The sequence below is a fragment of the Hippoglossus stenolepis genome, chromosome 16, assembly GCF_022539355.2.
Source record: "Hippoglossus stenolepis isolate QCI-W04-F060 chromosome 16, HSTE1.2, whole genome shotgun sequence".
Lineage (NCBI taxonomy): Eukaryota > Metazoa > Chordata > Actinopteri > Pleuronectiformes > Pleuronectidae > Hippoglossus > Hippoglossus stenolepis.
This window is the reverse complement of record NC_061498.1, coordinates 2,558,560-2,580,063: the sequence shown is the minus strand read 5'-3', so window position 1 is coordinate 2,580,063 and position 21,504 is coordinate 2,558,560. Positions and strand designations below refer to the sequence as shown.

At 45.8% G+C, this 21,504-nt stretch overlaps 1 protein-coding gene across 1 annotated transcript; it reads right to left on the bottom strand.

Annotated features, from left to right (window-relative positions):
• Positions 1–19,702: 19,702 nt before the first annotated feature.
• foxd7 (forkhead box D7) lies at positions 19,703–21,095 on the bottom strand. The gene has a single exon (XM_035181069.2). The coding sequence runs from the start codon at positions 20,780–20,782 to the stop codon at positions 19,838–19,840; it is 945 nt and encodes a 314-aa protein (XP_035036960.1). The 5' UTR covers positions 20,783–21,095; the 3' UTR covers positions 19,703–19,837.
• Between the last annotated feature and the right edge of the window lie 409 nt (positions 21,096–21,504).

Here is a 21,504-nt window from a genome sequence, read left to right as displayed (position 1 = left end):
AGAGAGGGGAGGGAGGGAAAGACACGAGAAAAAGAGAGAGTGGCGAGAGAGTGGGTGAGAAGCAGCGAAAGGAGAGAGAGAGAGAGAGAGTCAAAGGCAGAGAACAAGCGTTGGGACTACATCTGTCTTCCAGATGTGGCCTCCACAGTTTGTCTGAAAGAGGAAAAAAAAAAAAGAGGGTTTTAAAAGTAAAGGAAAATTGGTGCTAAACAGTTTTTTATTGTTGGGGATTACACGTGCAGTATGAAGAAATACACCCAGCAGCTTCAGGATCCACCAGCCTGCTGCTGCTGCCTTGCTCTTTATGAGGCTGCAGTGAAACAGCAAACCAGAGCCTTGAAGTGAATGTATGTGAGGGAGCACCTGTCCAAATATTATTCAGCCTTACTGGATACACACGCACAGAGTTCGGTGTTATGAAGTAAAATTAATTAGAAATTTCTTTGGAAGGGGGATTTTATTTCTGGAGGAAAATCTCCCCGGATCAAACGCAAGCACAAATCAAGGCGGTGATATCTGCTGAGTGGAGGCCGAGGCCCCGCCAGGTCAGAGAGGAGCAGGGGGATGCGGAGTTGATTTGTGAATGTGTGTATAAGCAAAGCCAAAATCTGAACAAACATGTGAGGGAATCACCAGTGAGCCATCATTAACACACAGGCTGTAACTTCTGCTCCTCTCCCTCGGAGCCTGACTGTTGTTGTAAGGGCCCCGTGGTCCCTGGTCGGACTGAGGAGTGGGGGGGGCGGTCCGCTGCGAGACGTGGACACCGCAATATTTTCTTGTTATCATCGCACCCTATGGGCTGGAAAAGACAGCAAACCGAAGTCAAATATACAGGATGACACAGTTTTTCCTTGAGAGCAAAAGGTCTTTTTTTCTCACTGCAGAGACGTCAAACTTCAGCAGTGACTTTATAACAGCTTTAGTTTTAAACGTTTTTTAACTGAACTGGATATTGTTGCTCAATGTTCAACGTTCAACATTTGAAATAGATTGTTTTATTTTTATTAATGTGATTTATCTGGAGATGATAACGATGCATTTGGAAATGCAGAACAGCCCTGGATACCAAAATGATGAACAACAAACAATCACAGAGTTCAACACAAAAATTTATAAACAATGAAAGGATGATAAATGTCAAATGTCCCAAAAATATTTGATCCTTTTCAGTTTTGAACTTTATTTGCAAAGATCAAAATACAACAATTATTGTAAAAAAAATGTATTTTGAAATAAAACAGAAAAGACACCAGAAAAATGTTAGAAATATAAAAGAGTAAGAGTAAAAGAGTTAGAAATATAATTATATGATACTTGTGGCTAATATATTTAGTGGCGTAACAATATATTAAATAAAACGATTCAATTCAGTACAATACATTAAAAAATAAATCATAAACAGGGAAAGAATGGGAGAGAAACGGTTTAAAATAACACGCATGTGCCGCAGATCAAATGCATAAACCTCCACCCAGCAATTCTGTGGACTTTTCCTAACAATGTGACCTCAGGCTGCAAACTTTCTATCTGATCCCAGGTTTGTGTGTGTGTGTGTGTGTGTGTGTGTGTGTGTGTGTGTGTGTGTGTGGGTGGGAGACAGCGGTGTCCAACACACTCTCTCTGGTCGTGCTCACTGTGAGCCCTCTCATCTTTTTCCCATTAGTGCTGTTTTCATGTTCTTTCCTAGCGTGAGTGTGTGTGGCTCCAATTGTTTATGAAGCCGTGCTCGCCCCGTCCAACTGTGTGTGTCCGTGTGTGTCTGTGTGTGTGTGCAACATAAATTCATGCCAAAGATTGTCCATAATTTTATAAAAAACACAAAAACAAAAAACAACTTTCATTGAATTATCTATTAAATATTTCACGTGCACAAAATTCTATTTCAAGAGCAGCAACATATATTTTTCTCTCTTTGTATTATTGTTTACAGTTGGAAGAGGAAGGCTGCTAAATTTAAAGCAGTGGTTCCAAACCCCAATTTCCTTTAACTCAGATGTTCCCTCACAGCCCCAAACTCAAAAACTCCATCAAAAATATTAATTTGACTTTATTTTAGATTATTTTATTTTAAAGTGTCATCATTTAATAATATATTAAAGAGGATATTATCATGTTTTTTATATAATTAAAATCCTTGGGTTTGGAAAAGTCAAGATTGCATTCATTCTGCAAAAAGTTCATCCCTTCATCCACAACGTTTAGTTAATTTAACTGTTCTTTTTGCTGTTTCAACAATTTATACATTAGTTATAGGCTAAAACTGCACGAAGGCTAATTTAATAGTTAATAAATACAAATTTAAATAGTTAAAAAGATCAAACTTAAAAATTGGAACCTAGTTTTTTAACCTATCTTGACAACTTGCAAAGAATCACTTCAAATTCAAAAGAATGTTCCTCAAAGAAATCTCGCGTGTTCCCTTCCTTCTCCTCCCGAGTGTCTGTGGAGTGAGTTTGATCTAATGTGTCGCAGGTGAAGAGAGAAGCCGACGAACAGCAGATTACATCCAGAATGTGACCAGAACACGGAAAACAAGGTGTCAGCACCGACAAGAGGGGGAAACACACAACAGGAGAGAAGCCCCCAGACAACATGAACACAAAATCACACACAGCTGCTGAGGTCACAGCCCTGGTGGACACACACTCAGTCAGCTGCACATGTACCAGCAGCTCTTGTGGAGAGAAGAGGCACGACTCAAGTGGAGGAGCACAACCGTCACACCTCCGGCTCCTCGTGCCGATTTGACCCGAGCCCTGGATGGAGGAGGAGGAGGAGGAGGAGGAGGATGAAGAGGCCTGAGACTCGGCTGATGCTGTGTGGTCTGGTTCAGGTTTGCACGGCTCTCTGACATCTTGCTTGTTTAGAGGGAATTCCAAACATGGCCGCCACATTTATGTCATTTATTTTTCATTCCAACAACCTGAACATGTCACTTGAATAACAAAAAGGAAAGCGCTCGGGCTTAGCTCATAACCCGTGGACATGTTTGGAATCAGACGGCGTTTAAATGAGTTCCAGTTTGACTCGGTTCACTTGCCAAGGGCCGGCGTGTCTTACAGGCCTGCGGATTAGCCTCTGTGGGATGAGGAGAGGGGGTGTGGACGGACAGGGACGTGCAGCAGGAGGCCGGAGTTACACGAGGAAGAGGAGTTTTTGGGGGAGTTGTGGCGAGATAACGCTGCATGAAAGGAGCGAGAAAAGCTGGATTTTGTAAGTGTGACAGCTCCGAGGAGTTAGCGGTCTCGCACCACACCTCCTGCAACACATGGGCTTTGAGGAGTCCTGGGGGAGGTGTTGGGGGCTCCAGTCAGAGAAGAAGACAACTCACTACTTGTGGAGCTGCGGTGCGGGTGTTGGATGGCCCCTGAGCTCACCATAATTGATGAATAGTGTGGTCCACATTAAGTGACATGCGCCGTTGGCTGTAAGTGGGTGCGATGATTGGGGGGGCCTTTTGAAGCTGGGGCCGTGGGCTGTGTTTGAACCGTCAGCGGAGACCCCTCTTCTCTGTAAAGGACACCACCCTGTGGTTTGGTCGCAGCCTCGGCGCAGGACACACACACACACACACACACACAAACAAACACACATGCACACATACGTTCCCCTTCAGTAGTATTAAAGGGTTCTGGGGGAGGTGATTGTATTATTCCTGCTGCAACACTGACTTAACTCAATGCAGATCTGACCCCAGCTCCTTCTCCTCCACTCCTGCTCTATTGGATCAAGTCCTAATCCTGCCCTCACCACATGAATGGGAGACACAAAGAGGAGCTGCACTCCCTCCTGCCACATACATCAGATGTCACTCAGGTCCATATGCTGTCATGCAGTGTATGATGGGTATCAGCGTGTCATGTGGAAGCCGAGGGAGCTTAATGGAGGCCTAGAGAGAGCGGAGCCAGAGACAGACATGCAGAGAGATTGGAGCCACGTCGCCGTGCACAGATTCTGTGAGCGCCGTCCAACCTGGAATTGATCTCGCGTCGCCCTGTTGTTTTCACAGATCCCGAAAAGCCGCACACATCCTCTGCCAGGAAAAGCCCAGAGGAGCTGACCCGTCGCACCACTTCAGAGCCTCGCTGCTCAAAACAATCCCTAAATTGGAGCGTCTTAGGAGACACTTCACAGTAAGCTATGACTAACAAACCCAGAGCGCCTCAAAACAACACCGGGAAGCATCCGGCTTCCATCACGGCAACACAAGCTCCTGCACTCGACCAAACACATAATAAGAGCCTGTTATTGTCGTATCTTTTCAAAGGATGCGAAACCCAAAACACACACTCCGCTCACACACAACCTTGGGCTAACAAGGGATGCAGGCGAAGCTTTCAGGGCTTTCCCAATGACAGTGTGCACCAGACGGCGCATCGCGGGGCACAGGCTCTTGCGGTGGGCTCGACGTTTAGTGTGTGTCACGGTCCGGCTCCCACGCAGTGGAAACACAGAGGCCCTGGGGCGGCGGGTGCTGCTGAGGCCCCCTGATCCCCACTGACGCCCCTGGGGTAGACATGCCCTTCAATCTCCATCCGAAATGAGAGACAGGCCATCGGTGCTCAGGAATGGGCCTCTGATTTGTTCTGTGGTCCCTTTGAAACCCAGCATCCTGCAGAAGAGAGAGAGAGAGGAGAGAGGGGAACATCAAGTAAACATGACAGGCAGGACGGAGGAGAGAGAAGATGAAGACGTGCAGCAGCTTCGCTCTGGACCCGAGAGGCCAGCGGAACCAATGTGGAAATCATAATGTGTGTAGTGTCAAAAACGTGGGCATCAACTCTGGGGTGTCATCTCGTCGTTTCTAAATATTATCTGTCAGAGGAAGAAATGGTTCAAATCAAGGGCTTCGCTGCGGAGAGAGGAATCGGTCTCGTCTCTGGACAGTGTGTGTGTGAGGCGATCCGCTGTCAGACGACCGGTGATCAAAGAATACATCGAATCCTTCTCATAACATGCTCTTACACAAATGTGTTTCAGTTTGTGCACGGTTTGTGCACAGGCGTGGACCAGAGGGAGACGGCGTGTGTGAGAGACGAGTCGTGAGAGAAACAGACAGATTGTGGCGGCTTTGAAGCTCGGGCCTCAGAATAGACACTAGGTGGAAAAAGAAAAAGAGGAATATCACAGGACAAACGTCTCAGCCGACCGCTACAGTGGAAGATTGTGTTGTGCACGTTTGGCGCTGTAATTCGCAAATGGCTTGCACACACTCATTCATGTGTGCAGACTATTGAGATGTCACTCACGGGGAGTGATGAAGTAGAAAGAGGTTTTTTCTCAAATGTCCTGGAGCAGAGCAGACAACTGACACGCCTTTAAAGGGAAACAAAACAGCCCCTACCACATCTAAATCGTGTTGTATTCTCTTCTGCTCACAAGAAACGTGTGTGATCACCGCTCCGCCACCAATGTGCTGCCCACATGTCCAAGTCCGCTCTTTTGTTTGGGAGGAATCTGGCTTTTCGGGGCACACGTGTGTATTTATCTGTTGTTCGCTCCGTGTATCCTGGATATTAGAGGAACTCTGCGTCGCTCGGCTCTGATGTGATGAATCTCTTGAGTTTTGAGAAGAACGGGAGCCGGAGCTGATGGTTTGTTCAGAGTTTTCTCCACAGACGAACTCAGGGACCTCAGCAGCAACACCACATGTTCCATATATACACAAAACTGGAGGTTATAATAATCAGACAATTGTATATGTACATTTATTTTTTTGTTTCGTTGTTTTTTGAAGCTGGACATTTCAGACATCCATCAATTACTCACCTAACAACTCCAACTGTTTATCTAATGCTGACGTTTTTATATATTTTATATTTTATATGATTTATCCAGTAATTATATGTGAGTATTTTAAACGTATTCATTATTTTTAATTTCTATTTTAGCAGATGTTTAGGTATTCTCAACAGTTTTTACCTTCTTTACATTTTAAGCAAATTGTTTTCAATCAACCCATAATTTTAACTGTTTTGTAATTTTAGTTAACTCATTTGATGGTTTAGGCTTTAAACTGTTAATTCATTACAAATAGAAATATTTTTAGAAACTTTAGCTAACTGTTTTAACCATTAACCCAACTTCTTATATTATAACTTAAACAGTTTATTACTTTAAACTAACTATTTCAACTGTTAAATCCAGCTCCCTGTTTATCCTGCTCTCACGTTAATTAGCTTTCTCCACAGACTGTATCTGAAGATCGCCCCCTGGTGGCTGGCTGCAGTACTCGTCGTAAATCCCGCTTCCCACTTTATCTAAAAAGTCAAACTACACGCGTTCAGCTTCACGTCTGGATAGTTGGAGGAAGTGGAGACATTTATATAAAGTCTATGGTTTTCATCCACTCTCTCCTGCATCATGCGTTCAGATGTTACAGTTGAGACAATAGTCCTTTAAAACTCGATAACAATTAAATGTCCTTTTTATTGTGCTCAGATCAGTTGAGCCGCTTCACGATCTGTCAACGTTTCTCCTTGGCGACGGCAGACTCCTCCATCTGTGGTGCAAGCACCCCGGGTCGGGGCTCGCTGGCCTAACTAGGCCGTCAGCGAGACTCACGGCTCAGCAGTGCAAACAGATCGTGCAGATATGAAAGCACATCAAGCGACGCCAATGTTTTTTCAATCTAAATTCCAAGATTACTTCATTGTTTAGCACGGTGCCAGACCCCAGTCACAGCCAACATCTGAATACACCATCACTCAGTGAAATATTACAGACATCAGAAACGCACAAGCGGCAGGGATTTGAGAAATGAATCCTCGGAGTCGCACGGCCCGTCTAATAATTAACGGATGCTATGACTCAACATGGTCGCAGCTCGGTAATTATCTGAGGAGGCTGTCATATTTATTTAAGCAGGAAGCTAAGACTGCTGAAGTCCAGCCATGTCGTATGTTAGATCGTGTCGGATTGAAACCATGACACATTAAGCTGATTTTTTCCCGGGTGGTCCTCACTCTGGCTTCGGCCGGCCGTGTGTGTGTGTGTCTGTGTGTGTGAGTGTGTGTGTGTGTGCGTGTGCGTGTGAGACTGTCACAACAACATGACCCCCGGAAAAATCTCCAACACACACACTAATTCTGCTCAGACACGCACATCTTGCCTTTTCTGTCCCATCTGCAGGGACAGAAACAACAAGGCTGCCATTGACACTGACCCCAACCTCCATCCCATCCCTCCATCCCCCTGGCCCTCATCACCCTCCCACGTTGGCCCCGGGGGCCGCCGCTGCCACAGGGCCCAGAATGCGGTTCAGGTGCAGGACTCTGCTGTTTCCAATTAGCGGAGTATAAATTAGCGCCGCTCTCTGCTGTCCTCTCTCCAAACATTGCTGTCTCTTCATCCTTGTCGACCCTCCACACTTCACTCTGCCTCTGACCTCCCGCCTGCATCGCTGCAACACATAAATCCACCTCCTTTATGGCTCTTGTCGGCAACCTCTGCTCCCCCCTAACTCACGCTCCGTGCCGTTAATGTGCCCTGCATCTGGGGTATAAACGTCCATTTTCAATCAATGAGAGTGTAAATCCTCTGCTGAACGTACATATCTGACTTTGAGGGGAAACTTACTTCTGGTTTTTACTGTACACTGTGGTTACTGTAACCGAGATATTTCACAGAGGACGAGGACAGAGCCGGACACGTGCTCTCCACATTGCAGCACGGCGTGCACTGATAAGGCAGCTCTGAGATTCAGTTACACCGTGAGAGGAAGTGCAGCCTTACTCCTGGACTTATTACACGGTGCGTTTGCGAGCGTTCTCCTGCTCAGGTCAGTCTGTTAAAGTGAGTGTTATTTTTCCAGGGCGGAGAGATCAGCTGCAGAGTAGCCAAGTAAGACCTGAGGTCAGCCTGGCACTGAGAGTTCACATCTGTTCAAATAAACCTCCACTGTGCCATCAGCAGTGAAAACACACACACACACACACACACACACACACACACACACACACACACACACACACACACACACACACACACACACACACACACACACACATGCAGGCAGTCGCTGAATATAACAAAGTTACTCAAGAACTTCTTCTCCACTACGATTCATGAAAAATGTGTTTCTTACTCTATTGACAGGTTTAGTTATTTATGACTTTTCAGATTCTACATCATATGATGAGATTAGAAAATGGGATAAATGATGAACTATATTTCTACTTCTACAGTTTAATAAAATCCACATATTGAGACATGTGTTATTACAACAAAACACTACATGTTAAAACTACTGAGTTTAAACCATTGGCTATAAGTCATAGAAGAGTATAAATATATTAAAAACAACTGTGTATATATTTTATGTTGGTTCCCAACAACAGATAAGTTTTACCTCCACTTTGGGTTGAAAGACTCAATTTGATTTTCTGTAAAAATCCACACACTGAGATAAGTTTAAACGTTTCCTAAAAGTGATAGAAAATGGTAAATATAAGTTTACATATTGTTTACATTCCCAATAACGGATACTTCTACTTCCACAGTTTCCTTGTGTTGACAGATCGTGAAGTATAGTTCAACTAATTTGGAAAAGAGGGGGAGTAAATATATTTTTTTAAACTGAGACATGTGTAATGTCATAACACTGCATGTTGCATTTGAGAAAAATTAAACTGAGGAAACACATTTAAAACATTAAAAGTTAGAGGGAGAGAGACAGACGATATCAGTATTAATAATCCAATGATATAATACAGTATAACACAGTACTTTTACTTTGGATACCCAGACAGCATTTTGCTTATGCAGGACTTTTACTTGTAGTGGATCTGAGTACTTCCTGCAGTACTGCATGTACAAATGTTTATATACAAGCTCATAAACAGAATTTACAGATGTGCACACACACACACACACACACACACACACACACACACACACACCTCTAAAAACAATTAAAAGCAGAGGAAATAACAAGCAGCCTCCGTGATAATATTTCATCTTTGACTTTCCTCACATTCCTGACTCTGGCACCTGTCATGTGTGGGGCTTTTCCTTTTTTCTCTTTACAAGCTCATGCTGCTGTAACAGAGAACACAGCACACGGGAGGGAACTTTACAGAGCGTGTCCTCCTCGGGCCGTGCACCGTTCACAGGGATCAAATACTCCCAAGGTGTAGTGTGTGTGTCTGTGTGTGTCTGTGTGTGTTTGTGTGTGTGTGTGTGTGTGTGTGTGTGATATTCCTCTCCACCGCTGCTTCCACCACCAGAGCTGTGGACGCAGCCTTTTTACAGAGCCCAGGACCTCAGCGTGCCCTCTGAGTTCTCTCTTTATGAGCTCCAGCTCATCTGTTGACTTGCAGAGAAAACAAGACCAGAGCCGGCTTTTACAGGACTCCTGGGAAAACCACAGCGACGGAGGCAGAAAAATATAACGCAAGAAAAGTTTGTAGCAGTGAGTTTAGGGGCTTCTGCTCCCTGCAGCCGGGGAGAAGGAGCGCTGGCTGCAGGATTAGACAGAATGCTGCCCCATTTACCGCAGCCTGTGACCTTCAGCGGCCTGGACGATGTTAGAAACATGTTGGAAAAGAGCTGAAGCAGATGAAGATGAAGAGAGAGAGCAGGCATGAGGGTGTGAACTTTCCCCCACCGACACGAGCTCACTTATGTGGGCTCCCTCCTCCGCAGAGGACCCCAAGATAAACACGGCTGTGCGTTGAACATCTTTCACCTCCTCTGCTGACCTCAGTTCATCCCTCCACCCTCATGTCCACTCTCCTCTCCCCTCTCAAACACTTTCTCTCCTCCACTCCTCTCTGCTGCTTCCTCCCTCTCTCTCCCTCTCCGTCCAGATGTTTGGCCGCAGCAGCAGCAGCAGTGAGAGGGAAGACCTGGGGCTGCGCGGTGGGGATCTTCAGCGTGGACTGGAATGCTGACCCTCCATCCATCTCCATCAGGGGCGACGCATTTGTTTGACTTGAGATGTGATTGTGTTTTCTCTTCCCCACACCTGCAGCTTCCTCTGAACCCTCCCCTCGGCCTCCTCCTCCTCCTCCTCCTCGGACCCTCTGGACCCTCACTGATCAATTGCTTTAACTTGGAAAAACACTCATCCAGCTGCTACTGCTTTTCCTTGTGTTTTGTATTTTCTGCCGGTGTCCCCTCAGGGCCGACCTGCGGAGGAAGGGCCACAGTTGCATCCCAGCAAGCAGAGTTTCAGGGACATATTTTAATCCGATGAAGGGGTGAGATGAAGCAGGCGTCTCTCGGTCCATTGACAGCTCCTGTCTCTTTCTGCTGTTTGTTGTCTCTTCTGCTCTGATTGACTGCTGCAGCCCTCTGGAGGGGGGTGGGGGTGGGGTGGGGGGATCTGCATAAAATAAAACACCTCCTCTGTGTTGCGACGGCGTTTCCCTCCCTGCAGCCGGAGCGGAGCAGGCGGCGTGACGTTCAACAAACTGTGGTTTGCTGCAGATCAAACGTTCCACTCGTTTTTTGAATTCATCATTTGCAGCAAACCCACCCTCATTAGTCAAAGGCACTCAGCAAGTTGTAGCGTCTAATTCTGTGGGGGCCGCCCAAACTTATCACCCTTCATTTCAACATGGTGGGCTGCCCCGGCGCTGGAACCCTCTCAAGCTTTTCCAGACATCTGACAACAGCCACATTTATTTATTGACTTCATTTCGCTTGCGGGCCGGCTTTTTACTGCTCCCCTGAGTGATACAGAGTTAATGTAGAACTGCTCATTGCTCGCGAGTGTTTTTTCACTCCTCCTCCTCCTCCTCCTTCTCCTCCTCCTCCTCCTCCTCCTCTCCCACTACCTCCTCTCCCTCCTTTTTAAACTGTTCTTAAGTGTTTAAACACTCGGGTAATGATGTGCTGTTGTGGAAGCGAAAAACCATGTGGGATAAAAAAGGAAAAACATCCATGTGGGCTTTTCCCCCCCGAGGAGAGAGCAAACCGCCGAGGATGGGATGAGAGTGTGAAGGGCCCTGTTAATCAAAATGAAAGAGCACCTCTCAGGGCCCTGGTGTTGACGAGGCCACGGAGGAGCTGTGGGAACGTGGTCCTCTGGGTGCAGAGACCCAGACGTCCTCCTGCACTCAGCGAGCAGCCACTGTCTGCCGGCCTGGAAACTGAAGTCACCATCACTTACTCCTGGTTTGCTCCTTCCAGCGTCGGCAGGTCAGAATAACTGAAAACATTATTAGAGTTTTACCTTAGCTTTGGTTTTCAGTTACTACCATCGTGTGCTACGTTCAGCTCTGTCAGATACTGAATGAACGTGGTGCGATTCCGGAGAGAAGAGCCAAAGCTACACGCGACTATATCATCTGCAGAACTATCAGTAGCCTGTTAGCCGTTCATTAAGTTGGAAACAAAAGTGGGCCGAGCACTGAAGCTTGAGGCACTCCATTAGTTTGAACCGTTCACACACTGAGGCTTCATCCACTACGCTTTAGTTTGAAAACACATCAACTCTGCTACGGTCTCGCCTGTAGCTCAAACTGCTCCGGAGCTTTAGAGCCAGTAGAAAAGTTCGGAAACGCAGCTGGACCCGTTTTAGTTTTAAAACTCCAGGAGCTGCATTTTAGTCTGGACGGGCAGAGACAGAGATGTTTGGAAACGATGGCGTAGACGCTGTTTTCGGTCATGACGTGGTCTTCGCTGGTTCATCAGACTCCTATCACATGACCCCCCCTTCCGGGAGAAAACAGCTTTAGCCTCAATTACCAGTGTAGAACGCGACTTGGATAATTTATCATACGTGTTACTGACCCTGTTGTTTTGGCAAACAGCTGCAGGTAAATTCTGCATTTGACAATAATACAATGTTTACATGCGTTGGAGACGGGATGTTATTCGAGCAACCTGCGACAATTTAAAGATTAATACGGAGCCAAGATTCTCATACGGACAGAGATCGTTTTGTTTGGCAAATAAAAACGTGAGTGAGCCTGAGAGATAATTATTAAACCAGCCTGTCATTAATCTGACTTACAGGAATATGCAGCCGTGTTTTTGATTTTTGCTTTTTGAGTCAACTGGCGAGAGTTTTTATCTGCGAGAGAAACTAAAGTCAGATAAAATACGAGCGACATTATTCTGGCCTGAACAGTCTGATTAGAACACGAGAGTTTTTACGCTAACGGCTAAATCGAAAATCCTACAAACTGGGAAAAGCAGAGGAGACATTATCGCAGTAATTTCATTAAAACAGCCACAATTATTAGTGGCTGAGTCTCACATTACCCAACAGTTATTATTACATCTCAGCCCTCTGCCTTTTGAGGCTTATCATGTTTTGCTGTTTTTCCCTTTTGGACTGATTGAGTGGAGGCCACCCTGCTCCCTCTCTGCTCTCCCTACTGTTGCTGCTGCCGCTGCCTCTCACAGAACGCCTTCAACTCAGCAGCTTTTTCAAATTTGGGGCTTGCGACACTCAGCCAAAAGCCGCAAATTACCCCCCTCTAGCAGCAGCGAATTAGGAACAATTTTGTGTTAGCTATAAAAAAAGAGCGAGAGCGAGGGAGAAGTGAGGGGAAAATATAGCTTACACCAGGGACCACCAACAGAGGCAACATGGGGATGAACGGCTCGTTGGCCGACAGTTTGGGTGGCAGGGCGGTGCTAGAAAGCAGCCTCGGCGTTCCTCAGAGCAATCAATCCTATCATATCACATCTACATAGCACGGCACAACATCCATTACCAAACACAAAGGCCCGAATTAGTGGATTTATGTTGCTGTTGCAGGATGTTTGCAGGCCCATGAATCGGCTTTGAGTTCCCTGAGCACACAGACCTGCCGGAGCGATAGAGAGACGACGGCCCGTCCTCTGACACCGGCGGCCGCCCGGCACCCAGTCGTTTTCACTCTGGTGACACTGGAGAGGAAACAATTTTCCTTCGTATGAGGTGACAATTCACCGTCTGGTATTTTCATCCTCTCTTTTTCCAAGAGGGTGGGATTTTTTGATTTCCCCCCACGATGCGGTTGGTCCTTAACTCCGGGCACTAATGTAGAAAGGGGTCTTTTTCTTGTTTCTTACAAAGCGTGAGGTTTGGCTTGCCCACTTATTCTGCTCCCAATGAGCCAATCCATGTTTTTCCCATTCTGGCACCCTCTCTCAACTCCCTTCTAAAATCCATTTCCAAGTTGTAATGTGCCACTGCAGACGTTATTGAGGGGAGAAAACCAAATGTAATGGGGGGGAGAGAGAGGTGGAGAGGCAGAGTGCAGACAGAGAGAGAGAGAGAGAGACGTTGAGGGTGAGTGGACGGAGAGAGCGAGAGGCAGCGAGGGAGGTTTCCAACTATTAACTGGCTGCTTTTCAAACATCCTGCGCTTCATGGCGATGCCTGGTGTGGAAGGCGGACCACTTTGTCTTCCTCAGAGATCAGTGGGAGCGGGCGGCCCGCAGCCAGGCTGGGGTTACTGCTCTCATTAGGCCGCGCACCGACCGCCGGGGCCTCGGACGCTGCAAGAGCCGGCGTGACCCCTCACTGACACATCTCGGCCCAGATGTTAATTATGCTTCCTGCTCCCCTTATGATTAAATGACAGCGTTTTAAGTCTTTGTTTGTGCGGCTAATGGCTCTCATTTAGTGCAATAAGTGGTTTAGGGGCTGCTGTGGGTGACATCACGCTCCCGCAGCCTTTCATGTCGTCCCCGTGGAGGGCGAGCACCTCTCCTGGTGTTCGGAGGCCTTGTACCTGACGCACACACACGTGGGGATCTGCAGAAACCTGGCAGCGGGAACGGTGCGGCGATGCCAAGCACCATGGGCAGCGTGAGGGCATGAGGTCGCCAGCTGGGGAACAGTACCGGCACCGGGAAGATTGAAAAATAGAGTGGGGTGTCAAGACCAAGTGTTTGCCAGTTACTTACAGATTGGCTGCTTCGCAAGCGCTTTGGAGAAACAGATGTGGAATGGAGGAGGATCTATCTGCAATAAAACCTTTAATGCAACTGTGGATTTTCTTAAGAGGCCTAATGGAGCTGTGCATTTTCTGCAGAGCGTCTGAGGGCGAGGACGGAATCTATAAGATCATTAACGTAGTTTGGTAAATTTGGAAATGATCAGGACACAATGTCCAAGTTTAGCAAAGTATTTATAGACGTCTCGGTCATTTCTGGGTTCATCAGATCATCCTCTGTTTGCTTTTTCCTTCCTTCTACCTTTTTTTATTTCTCTCTCCTTCATCCCTTCCTCCTTTTCATCTTGATTTTATTGTCCCCTCTACCCCCAGCTGCAGATCCCTCTGTTTTCTCCCACCCCACTCTGAGCGCGTGGCTGAGGTGTGAGATCATTCTCCTTCTGGGTGGCTTTCCTGCTATATGTCACTGTCATCTGTTGGCACTGGGGCGAGAGGGGGGGTCCCTTTTCCAAAAACACACCGCACTCCGCCTCGCCACCCGGAGCATAATAAATTCTTGGGCACGAGACTGGAGAGGGGTGCACCAACGGAGCAGTGTGTTTTACTGGGCTTGGCAGGGCAACACATAGACCGGTGAGAGAGGGAAGGCAGGGGTGTTGTGTGTGTGTGTGTGTGTGTGTGTGTGTGTGTGTGTGTGTGTGTGTGTGTGTGTGTGTGTGTGTGTGTGTGTGTGTGTGTGTATGTATGTGTGTGTGTGTGTGGGGGGTGGAAGATTTATAATTGAATAACTCCCTGAAGCAGGGCAGAGGGGATTGGCCCTGCCAGGAAAAGCAAACGCCGAAGAGCGAGCGAGGCCTGTGGAAGTCAGCCATTAAAGTGAGAGGAGAAAGGTGCGAGATTTACGAATGATAACTGGAAAACCACCACAACACCTATCGGGCCTTTAGATTCCACAGCAGCAAACACACATCAGCCTCTGGCACTTAGAAAACAATCTCGGGGTCAAAATGAACCAGTTGCTTTGTTTTTAATGTGATTTTTTTTATTACTCATCTGAAATATGAATATTTTGACACAGTCTTAAACATAACAAAGCTCAAGTTTTACCTTAAAACTGTCACAGGTTCATTTTCAGTCGTACAAATCCATGTGCACGAGACTTTCACTGCTGTTCTAAGGATAAATATGTTATTAAATCAGATACAACAGTTAAAAACTGTACTTTATGTTGGTTTGAGTATTTAATGACAATAACACAAGATATAACCAACACTGACTTGAAGCTTCTGGAGTTTTGAACTAAATGAAACGTTGTCACCCAGGACAAAGGATTATAAAGATCTGAAAACTCAAAATTGATATATTAATACTCATAAAAACAATATCACAAAATCTTTCCTCATCAATGTGATCTGTTGCTCTTCTGTCCGTCCTCAGCGATGGATCCATCACATGTTCATCTCTCCGAGGTTTCCACGTTTTCTTCCCCTGTTGATATGTTTTGTTTTTTTATTTGGTAGTTCCCCCTCACTCGATAGTTGAGGGTTAAGATCAGAGGATGTCGCACTTAAAAGTTAAAACTGTGATTTGTGAATGTGGACCTAAACAAATAAAATGTGATTGATTGATTGAGGTGCTCGATTATAACCCAGTGATTTGTATTATAGACACTATAGGAAAGTGGGTTGAAAATAAACCCAGTGCCAGTGGGTAGAAAGGAAGACACTGGCCTGATTAACCCAGAAACAATGTAAAACAACAGGTAAATACGTGCACGTGACTTTCACTCTACCAGAGAGGATGAACTTCTTCTCACAGCAGATACAACAGCTCTCAACTGTTCTATATTAATATTCTATAGAACGCTGGATTAAACATTGATCGTGGGCAGAAAGTCGCCCGAGACGAAGGATTATTCTCATTCTAATATAAATAAAAACAATATCCCAAACACTGGATCAACTCGCTGTCTTGGGTTTTCTACCCACAAGGAAACAATGACATGTTGCTGTGGTGCTCAGTTATAACTCATACACACTCTGATACAGTGTGTTGGGTTGTTTGAACTCAACATGACTGTTACTGACACTGACTCAGACGCATTAACCATCATCTCTGCCTTTGCGAGTTTGATGCTGCTCCAAATTAGGAAATAAAAAAGAAAACCCATCAGGCTCGAAGACAGGAAAAATATATTCGAGGGGAATTTGGTCCAAATGGTGCATTTCACATTCTTCTGGAAAAAAACCCACATGGGCTCATTGATGTTTCTGTCCTGACTGGACCAGCAGGGGTCATCCCAGAATGCACCTCTCCCCCGGCCTCTGGAAGCAGGAGGAGTTGGAGTTTATCTTGCCTGTTTGGCTTGGCCTTGGCGAGTGGAGAGCGAGCGCATGGCAGAGCGGCCATGTCAGGCATGACTGCAGATCTGACTCAATCCACTCGCTCTTCCCAGGGAGACGACGTCCACATCACAGTGACGATAACTCAGAGCCGATCATCCACGTGGAACTGAGACGCTGCAGCGGTGCAACATGGCACGCACCACTGACAGGCTGTCACATAAATGTACGTTCAGGACTTCCACTGCAGAGATGAATCATCTTAATACGACACCGGGTGAAGTTCTCTGGTGACAAATTCAATCTGAAACTCAATGCCCTTGTTTCAGATTCTGAGTGACTTTGCAGATTACATAAAATTTTACAGTTTTGAGCCATGAAGGAAAGAAAAGAGTTGTGTTAAAAAACAGGAAAATCTTGCTGCTGATCATTAAAAAGAGGCTTTGCCTTTTAATACCTGGCGAAGATTTAATAAACCGTGTCACACTCGGTGACGCACAAAGGAAAAAAGGGAAAGTAGAAAGAGTTGCAGCGGCGCAACTGGCAACTTTTACCTCCTTTAGGATGGAAAACTGATGTGCAGTCATAGCCACACACACACACAGACACACACAGACACACACACACACACAGTCTGGAGTGTCTGACTTGCTTATTTTATCAGGTGCACCAGCTTCCCAACACCCCCTCCAAAGAAAAGACCCTGACTCCTTTCCCCACCCCCACCCCCTGGCTGCTGATCAGCTGCTGCAACTGCTTCACTTTCTCTTCTCTGAGTTTCTCGCTGAGAAAACAGGCTCCAGTATAATGAAAAAAGATTTCTGAGGTTGAACCATATTCACTCAACCTTTACTTCACCTCTGGATACAGAGGATCTCATTTACTTTGAGAAAGTACAGAAAATAAACAAAACATTAAAAGGGAAAAAGGTCGAAGAAGAAACAAGAGGAAAAGTAAAAGTCTGAGGAATAAATACAGAACATTTGATTTAAAGCAAATGAATCAACTAAAACAAGGAGAGCAGGAGGTGAAATGAGGTGAGATGAAAAACTTTAAATACCCAAAGGATGAAAATGAGTTGAGCTTCAGATTGTTCTGTGTTGTTTCGTGTTGCAGGTGCATGAGGAGACGAACTGGAGCCCAGTAAAAACAGTGCTTCCAGTGTATTTCAGTGGTTTGACTGGGTTTGCTGGGAGCCTGCGTTAAACGGACAGAAGTGAGGAGATGCACCATGAAGCTGAACTGCAGCTCAGAAGCTTCAGCAGGACTCAGTCCCTCCTGCATCAATGATGTGCAGACACGGGACGTAAACTTCTTCAAAAGTTTCACGACTATAGCAAAGTACTGAATCTCAGAGGAAACATTCGTACGTTCATTTGTATATTTGGTTTTTTAAATCAGATAAATTCTAATAGCAGAAATACTGTGGTGTGTGATTTGAATCTCATTTCAACCGCAGCTCGTGCCGCACTGTTTAAGATCAGCCGTGCAAATATTAGACATTTGGCTATGGGGAAATAAAAAAAAAAAAGGGAGAAAACCTCAAAACAGATTGGATTAAATCTAACCATGTGAAAGTTTGGGCCAGTTTGTGAAGATGTCCCTGAACGGAGGGAAATAAAAGAGGAGGCTGAGTGAGAGAAGGAGAGAACGAGAGTGAGCTCTTCTTTCTCTCTCTCTCTCTCTCTCTCTCTCTCTCTCTCTCTCTCTCTCTCTCTCTCTCTCTCTCTCTCCCTCTCTCCCTCTCAGGAGTGGGCAACTTCACAGCTCAGCATCAGGTAACAATCTTTTTATTTGTTTCGGTCCCTGACTGTGCCAGAGTCTCTGGAGCTCTGAGCGTGTGGTGGGATCCATCAGCTCCGTCCAACAGCTCCAGCGTGGTAATCCATCTAAACCAGACTCGGGAATAGAATTAAATAAATACTTCCATGCTCGGGAAACCTAGAATTATTTTACTACTGTCATTCTCAGGGCAGAGCGGCGCTGCCTTTCGCTGAAGTGAAGAAGAAAGGAAAAATAAATGGGTTAATGTGAATTAGGGCCACGGAGCCACGGGTGGAGAGTTACGAGCTCGTGTGTCTTAGAGGAAGAGACTCGTTAGGTGGAGCTGGTGAAAGATGATGGATGACGAGTTCATCTCGTTGACTTTGATTCAACCAGTTCAGTTTTTTACCTTTTAGAAACAAGGAGAAATTAACCTGTTAGAGGTCAAACTGTGAGATGTGACCAAACAGAGAAAATCCAACTCTTATGATGGTGAAAATTAACTGATGGATTATTATTTACTAAGAAGAATAAACTAAATTGTAATTAAATCCACCACAGAAGACAAATGTCTTTTAAATGTTATCATTCATCACGTGACCTATAATTTAAATTAGGAATTGATCTGTTTATTCAGGACTTTTAGGATTTATTTAATGTGCTCAAATAAAATGACGAAAACATAATTAGAAACATATTTTGGATTTAACTTCCTCATAATAAACATCGGACAGAAGCTTATGATTAAACTTATCTTACTTTTCTTGTGTTAACAGGGAGACAAGTGTGTGTGTGTGTGTGTGTGTTTGTGTGTCAGCAAATAAAGCATTTTTTTTAATTAAGCCAATTACACACACACACACACACACACACACACACACACACACACACACACACACACACACACACACACACACACACACACACACACACACACACACACACACTGACAGGCCTGTGCGCTTATCTTTGGTCTGAAGTTCATCAGCTGCTGATTAACAGACTCATTCATCCTGTTTTATTATAACTGGTATAATAAATAATTATAATACAACATAACAATAATATTTTTGCATTAATATAAATGTTAATCCGGACGTTTCCAAACTTTGACCCTGACGCACCAGGATTTTATCCAACGTGCAAAAGGTCACTTTATCAATTAAACATTACATAATATAAATATCATATAATATTATTTTACAAGCTGTATTGCAGTTTTATTTTTATTATCACAATATAATAAATAATTCCCTGTGATTTACAATTACGCAAATAACTGGAACTGAACCGTGATTCAGTGCATTAGGCCTCATCGAGCTGCAGCTGATTTAAATGGAAGATTTAATTTTCTATAGTTGCATTAATACATTTTCTTTACCTGCCAATGCAACACTTTAATAACCTTTCAATTAAAAATATTTAACGCTTTAAATAATGAGGAATAGTTTGTTTAAATGTCAGAATCACGAGTTTTATCCAAATGTTAATTCGAAGCAAGAAAATTAAAGCTTTAAACCTGAAATGTTTTTTCCTCCACGAGGGAAATAAAACACGAGCGCGCGGATCTGCACAAAATATACAACTGAACCAAAAAGTTTAAATATTTCCTTTTTTTATTTCCAGAAAAAAAAACGTATAGGAAACTCGTCATTTAAATATATTTTTTAAAATAAAAAAAGAAGACAAATCCAGATCAAATGATAAAAAAAAAGCACCTGTTAAAAAACGTTTTTATCCAAAAAGGGGGGAATTAGGGGAAGAGTTATTTTTTTTTATCTACAACATTCTTTAAAAACACATCTTCCTTCTTCCATCGCTGCAGAAACTCGGAGCTTCTGCTCGAATTGTCTGTTTTACCTGAGAAAACAACGAGTTCACCGCGAATCACTCGTTGCTGCTGTGCATGTGTTTGACCAGGGCCACGCGCTGAGTCTGTAGTTTCTGGTACTCCTGCTGTAAACTGAGGAAGTGCGGGGCCGCGGCCGGGTGGAACAGCGCCGGGGAGCCGTACGCAGCCCCGGGGGTCAGCGGGGAGGCGTAGGCCGGACACTGGGCCGCGGAGAAGGGTTCGATGCCCGGCTGCGAGTGGAGGAAAGCCTTGGCTGTGAGCGCGCTGCGGGAGAAGAAGCTGGACAGGGCCGGCAGGATGCTGCTGACAGGTGGGATGCCGGCGCACGCAGAGGGCGCGTGGTGATGGAGGTACGGGTAGATCTCCAGACTGGGCAGCTGCAGAGCCGCCGCGCCGAGGCCGTACGCCCCCGGGAAGCCGTGCAGTCCGCTGGGCTCCAGGTGCTGCTCCTTCAGCGGGTCGAAGCGAAAGTGCTGCCGCTTGAAGCGCTTCCTCCGCCGCAGGAAACTGCCGTTCTCGAACATGTCCGAGGAGTTGGGGTCCAGGGTCCAGTAGTTGCCCTTCCCGGGGTTGCCGGGCTCCCGGGGCATCTTCACGAAGCAGTCGTTGAGAGACAGATTGTGCCGGATCGAGTTCTGCCAGGCGGGGAACTTCTCCCGGTAGTAGACGAAGCGGTGGCTGATGAAGTCGCAGATCTCGCTGAGGGTGAGTCTCTTCTTCGGACTCTGCAGGATGGCCATCGTTATCAGGGCGATGTACGAGTACGGAGGCTTCACCGACGTGGGACCTTTGGTCTTAGCGGGGGCACCACACTCCGGTACGGGGCTGTACGTGTCCCGGTCTCTGCTCGGGCTGCTGGAAGCCTCCGTGCCTTGCTCCTTCTCATCCAGAGGGTCCGGCTGCTCCTCTCCGTTATCTTTGAGTCCTTCCCCTACCACGTCGATAACAATATCCTCCATGATGTCCAGACCCAATGTCATAGTAGATTTCCGCGGGTGAAGCCGACACCACCTGCCAACAGGTGGGACAGTGACAGCTCTTCTCCTGAACCGGGAAGCCTTTTTTACGCACGACTTGTCTCCATTCACAAAAAAATTGGAGCAACGGTGGAAAATCCGAATTCACTCCTCCCCCCCCCTACTTCTCTGGAACCGGATTCTCCAAACCGCAACACATCGGTGCTGATTTCCTGTATTTCGGTGCCTTAAAGCGCAGAAGTGCAGTCGGCGAGTGGTTGTGCGTAACGCGTAAAAGTGCGTGCGCTCTCCGAGGTGTCCAGCATCTTCTGCAACCTCCGCTGCTTTCCTGCGGCTCGGGTGGATGTGATGTCACGTCGAGGCGCGAGGAAAAGGATCCTGACCAATGGAAACGACGCAAATGGTACCAAGGAGGCCGATACACCAGCCTCCGAGCGCACTCTCATCATCATCATCATCTTCATCGTCATCATCATCACCCGAGCATCCGTGCCAAGGGGACGCGGGCGATGGAAAACCAGCCTCTAAAAACATCCGCATGAACAACAAGGAGTTTGATCCGGAGAGGAACAAAACTTAGAAATGTTCAGTTTGATCAAATCTGAATCAAATAAAGGAGAAAAAGAAGCTTCTGATCATTTGGAACAATCTGATCCACCAACTTTTATGGAGGCTGCTCGTGAGCTGTATAACTTTTTTTTAAAGTAATTTTTTAGTTTTCAGAA